Raw genomic sequence first — 6,124 nt, forward strand, 5'->3', positions numbered from 1 at the left:
TTTATATGACTAAAAACTTTTCAAGCCGAAAAGGGGGAGAAAGCCATTATTTTTACTATGGCCGTATCGGCCTAATTCAAGAGCCTAAAGGGCCATTTTATTTTTGAGTTCGAGAAATCATCATCACTCAATTAAAACCTAAAGGTCACCCTACTATGAGTTCGAGCAAGAACTCACTCGATTATAAAAACTACACTAGTCCGGCTTCGTTCAAATTGCCTAAGCCACGAACTTATGAACATAATTTTCATAAGGCATAAATGAAACAAAGTTTTCACAAGGCAGAAAATAAAATAAAGACAAGTCGGAAAGAGATCATTATATATATGAGAATATTTACAAGGTCCGATCAGGATCCTACACAAAAGATCAAAAGTGAAAAATCCTAAGGTTCCTAATTTTCTCCGGAGGCAGCTTCTTCTCCATCAAGGTCCCCCCCCCCCCTCCCACTCTCGGACCTGCTCTTGCTCTCGGCGTCATCATTATCATCGGAGGAGGCCAGTGCTCCAACATCAGCTTCATGCTCTCTAGCCTTTATTATCTCGTCAGTAAGATCGAAACCTCGAGCGTGGAACTCTTTGAGGGTTTCCCTCCGAGATTGGCATTTGGCAAGTTCAGCAATCCAATGTGCTAGCGTTTGAGCAGTCTCGGATGCCTCTCTCTCTTGTACTTGAGCGGCTTCAACATCGTCCTGGTAAACAACCACGATCGTCTCAGCCTCAGCCTTTGCCTTTTCGGCTTCAGATTTGGCCTTTGCAAGTTCGGAAGCCAACCGAGCCTCGAGCTCCTCTATTTTCTTTGCTTGAATTGAGCTTTTCTCCTCCATGCCTCGAAGCTGACCTTCGGTCAATGACAATTGGGATAAAGCAGTCTCATTTTCTGCAGCAAAGAGGTCCATTCCTTCTTTCCACCCCAAGGTCTCTACCTTCGTCATATTGACCTCCTCGCGAAGCTTATCGATCCTCTCGACCTTCTGATGCAGCTGTGAGATTGAAATATTAGCCACCATTCCCGAATCGAGCCTATGAGCTTTTAAGATTTTCATTACCTGCTCGATTAGGTCGGTCTGATCTTGGTGAGCCTTGGACAACTTTGCTCGGGGGCCCTTGGTCTCCTATTCTTTTTGCCCACAGAGAAGTCTCAGGGCATTTCTTTCCTCTGTGAGCCCTCGGAGGTCGGCCTCATACTGACTCAGCTCAGCTCGAGACCGAGAAAATGCTTCCCGATGAAGCGTTGAGGCCTATGCAGAAAGAAGAAAATAAGTTAGACAGGAACGGAAAAATGAACATATGGGTAATACCAACAAGGGGAGTTAAGGCTTACCCGATTAAGAGATTGATGCGCTTCATTGAAAAGGCTCGATGCCTCGCCCGAGTCCTTTCTCGAGACCTCAAAGTCGCTCAGGCCGGTAGCATCTTCGACACCAGTAAAGTAATCACGGAAGGGAGCTCCTTCGATAGAGAGGGTCTTCAAGGCCCGAGCCTCTTGAATCATCTCCTCGGAAAACGAGGGGAGCATCGGGGAGCCTCCAATTTCTATTGCCCCAAGTGGATCACTAGGGGCGTTCTCTCCATCTCGAGGAGCCTCGAGACCATCTCCTACAGCCATACCTACCGTTGGCTCATTATGGTGGGAGGCATCTTCAATCCTCGATGACTCGGGGACTTCACCCAAGTCTCTTCCCAAAACCCCCTCATCTCGAGATGGAGTCTCTACAGTCTTCACCTATTCAATGGCTTTTGGGTCCTCGGTGCTCATTCCTACTCGAGCCACCATCCCGGAGTCGTCTTCTTTATCTTCATCCATTAGACGCCGAAAAAAGACTTCGGTCAGGAGGATGATGTTCTTCCTCAACTTACGAGCCACCTTCTTCTTAGGTTCTGGATCCTCGGAGGTTGAGATCTTTTTCCTCTTTTTGTCCTTCGCCAGTTTCGATGCTGGGATCGAAGTCTCCTCCTTACCAGATAAGAGCCTCATGACAGCATCTTTGCCAAGGCTTGTATGAAAGGAAATTAAGTAAGAAATGCTTTAACAAAATCATAAAAGACGTAGAAAAGGGGCTTACCATGAGTTTTGGCCTCCCATCGGCCTTTTAATAAATTGCGTCATGAGCGCTCGGCATACGTAGAGGTCAAGGCCAGGTCCCGAACCCAACTCTTGAGGTTAGGAATTGCATCGGGCATCCAAGCGACCGCTACATCATGGAAAAGGATATTGATGAGAATAAGCAAAGGAGAAAAACAATAAATAGGAGCTAACAGGGGGATTGTACTTACGCTTTATATTCTATTTCTCGGGAAATAACATCTTCTCGGCCGGGATTAGGTCGGAAGTCCTCACTCGAAGGAACCGGCCCATCGGTATCCCTCAGTTGCAGTCTTTATTTACTTACTTAAGGTATCCCTCAGTTATCGAGCATATATACCCCGACACTAGCTTGCATCGATCAGGAATCGATGAGGTTTTATCGGTCTTAAAGTCGGAGGTGAGGACGCACCCCCCGGGAACACACTCCTCAGGGCACGGCTCTACCGGTGTTTTATCGCCGGCTGGCCGCGATGAAGAAGCGGTTTCCTTTTGAGGAACAGTTTTTGACGTTTTCGCCATTTGGATTTGAAGTTAAAAATAGATGGAGATGATAAGATTTGGTTTTCTACGAAGAGGTTAGCAGTGAGAATCGTAGATTTGCAGATGAAGAACATAGAAGATGTAAAAAGCTTTGGAGATTGGAAATTTGAAAGTATCAAAATGGTGAAGAGATGAGCTATTTATAGATTTCACAACGACGGTTCAAAATTGGTGGTGGCCGACCATCGACTGACGCACATTTAATGCCTTGGTAACTGTACAGACGGGACGTTTGAGTTACTTTCGTCGCTTACATCACGAGGATGATGTCATGACAGGTCGAGGTAGAAAAATTGAAGGCTTAATTCGTTTCTTGTCATTACACTCCAACCAAACGAGGGGACTATCTGTATACGGATAAAATCATGCCCACCCGATTTTACTATTTGACCGAGACCGAGATACTGCATCGAAGGATGACCTCGTAATGGAGCATACTAAATTACGAGGACCAGGTATGGAGTTCAGAATCGAGGTACCTGTCGAGATCGAGGCTAGTAGCGATCGAAGCCAAATGAGACAGACATCGAGCAAGATCGAAGATAGAATAATAACGAAAAGGCGAGATATCCGTGACTGGTCAAAGATCACATCGTAAATCTCGGTGATTGGTCGAGGATCATGGCTTAAATCTCAAAATGGATCAAATCAGAAACGGTTAATTAGCTAATCGTGGGATTTTCTTCTGTAAGTAGAACTATACCATAAGTAGAATTCCTCTACTATATAAATGGGGGTCCTAATCATTTGTAGACCACAATTCACAGAGATAAAAGCAATATAATTTTCTTTCTCGTTCATACTATTGTTCATCAGCTTGTTATATTGTTCTTGCCTCAACCAGTTCAAGGGTATCCAAACTCGAGGGTTGAGTTCCATTTTTACACTGGTTTGCTTTACTTTATAGTTCATTTATGTTATTAATCCTCATATTTATCAATTGGTATTAAGTGAAGTCACGTATCCTTAGAACCTTATTATAAGTTTAATTGTTATCCAATTTTAAGGGTAAACAATAACATAACATATATAGAAATGCTTCTGTAACGATTCCCATATTGGAATCGTCATGAGAAAGGAAAACAAGAACTAGAAAAGAAGGAAAGAAAATACAGAGAAAATAAAAGACTCAATTTTCATTCAACATGCTACTGAAAGTGCCTTACATCAGTATTTAAAGAAAAGGAAAAATTTATAAAAAGCTACCTTCAGGGGTAAAAGTAAAAGCTACTATAATCTTTAGGACTAAAGTGCAACTCCGAAAAATTATGCAAATATTCAAGAGGCTGCATTTGCAACAATCCATCCTCCTTAAGAACCTTGTCCTCAAGGTTCTGAATCTTGCAGCCATATCTCCAACAATTATAGAACTTCGTATATATTCCAAGAATTGAAAGCCCAATGCAAAGACCAGAAACAACGCACCAAGGTATGATTTCTCGACATCTTGCCAACACTCCCAAGGTGTCTGTCCAAAATTTCCATGCTAAACCACATCCAACTCCCAATAGTAATGTGCTAAAAGTAACTGGCATTATCGTCAAGGTTGAGCCATACCGGAGAAGTAAATAAGCTACAACCAAGATCTAGAAATCACGGCATATCCAAGCTTTCCATGCAGCCCCTCCAATATGGATAAAACCAAATTGATACACCTTAAGATGATGTGACATCCTTCCAGATGCCGGTAAAACTGTTGCATACATTTGAATAAATCCTTGTCCAGATGCCAGAGTAGAACACTAGTTGCGTGCTCATATGTGATTGAACTTTCACAAGAAAAAATCACTATGAAAACCATAATATTCTGTCCACTTTGACCAAATTCAAATATTCTAACATATAGTAGTGCCTTTGGAGAAGACATGCCCATTGCCCTGCCACCAACTTCTGAGAAGAATAAGACCAATAACCTCCAAGATAACTGTGTCACCACTGTCCAAAAGAAATGCATTTACCAAATGGCCATCCAGTTGAATTTGGAAATGGTATAATGCTCCAGTATGCTTCCTCTTAAGTCTAGATATACCCATGTTCTCCATACTTCTATTATCAACAGGAATTAGTTCAGCAAAATTGTCACCACCAAACACCAAGATGCTTTTACTTAATATCGATTGAAGACCATAAAATAATAAAGTAGCAATACTGTTGTCATCTTTTGTCAGTGAGACCTCCATTAAGGACTCATACCATATCTCATCAAATCCAATTTATAGGATGACAACCACACCCATTATAAAATTATTACTACTACTCTTTGGATAATCCACCCATGTGCCATAAAAAAGAACTAGTTTAAGAAGAATAATATCACTTCCATTACCTGTTAGCAAGCAAGTGCTACAAACAACAACTAATTTAAGAAAAGTGCTCTTCCTGAAAAGGTATGCCTCAAATGTTCTTCTTTCTTTTGGATGAGTACATGTGACTCCACTATCATCAATTATAAGCATCAGTAACACATATTTTAGAAGAGGATAAGAAATTACATAGCAAAAGATCACTGACAAGAAATCATAGATTTCCCCTATTGTCGACGAGTGCTCACTTTCTCCGTAATGTTTCTCCGTGAATTCAAACAAGTACTTATCCTTTTCTATCCAACCCTTTTTACTGTAATCCATAAGGGCGCTAACAAATGCAATCTTATTAGCCAACACCTTTGCTTGAGCGATTGTAGTTTCTGAACTATTTTCAGATCCTATAAACATAGTGTTAATGACAACTGTTTGAAACAAACCATCAGTTGTTACCTGCTCATTGCCTTTGTAATTTCTTTTATAACAAGAAGGCACATTGAACCAACTATAGCAGCATTGGAGGAACTATCAGCACCTCCAAAAAGCGGAAGCAGAAAATCATATGCACCACTTATTAGATAATCCCATAACCGACAAGCAAGTCTCAACATCCTAGGAGCTATTACACCAGCTCCTGAATCTCCCAAAGCAGGAAAACCAACATCAGGAAGTTCACATTTTATATCACCATTGGGATCCATGAAATATTTTAATAGAAAACTTCCCTTGAAATGACTTGCAAGAAAATTTGGTTGGCCTTCAGTGCATAGGGAATCAATAGATGATGTTCCACTATTTTCTAACCAACCACAAATATCCGCAAAACCTTTGGACCAAAAACAAAGTAAGTCACTGAAGAAAAGAAACATGGGATTGCTCGTAGTACCATTAATTAGTGATTCTCGATACTGTTGAGCGCAAACAATCAATCATGTATTCCACATTCCCAGATTTTTAGAAAGATGATAAACATCTTCAACCATACCGAAATTGGAATGCTAAGCAAACAAGGAATATTCCATAATTTTAGATGAATCATGACTGGCGTTCACACATAAAACATGCAACAGTTGACCTAACTCAAGTAAAGTAAAATTCCCATCATTTCTCACATCAAAATTCTTTAAGGCATCTACTATGGATAACCTTACAACTTCAAGTACCCTGTTTTTTGTATTTCTAACATCCTTCTT

General features: G+C 41.1%; 1 protein-coding gene across 1 annotated transcript; it reads right to left on the minus strand.

The window, feature by feature from the left end:
- Window positions 1-394: 394 nt before the first annotated feature.
- On the minus strand, window positions 395-1,009 carry LOC138897342 (uncharacterized). The gene has a single exon (XM_070183307.1). It carries the CDS (start codon window positions 1,007-1,009, stop codon window positions 395-397), a length of 615 nt encoding a protein of 204 aa, XP_070039408.1.
- Between the last annotated feature and the right edge of the window lie 5,115 nt (window positions 1,010-6,124).

The sequence above is a fragment of the Nicotiana tomentosiformis genome, chromosome 8 (assembly GCF_000390325.3).
Source record: "Nicotiana tomentosiformis chromosome 8, ASM39032v3, whole genome shotgun sequence".
In the NCBI taxonomy this organism is placed as follows: domain Eukaryota; kingdom Viridiplantae; phylum Streptophyta; class Magnoliopsida; order Solanales; family Solanaceae; genus Nicotiana; species Nicotiana tomentosiformis.

Coding starts and splice junctions, on each gene's coding strand:
- LOC138897342 (XM_070183307.1), bottom strand. CDS start 1,009: ATGGTGGCTAATATTTCAATCTCACAGCTGCATCAGAAGGTCGAGAGG.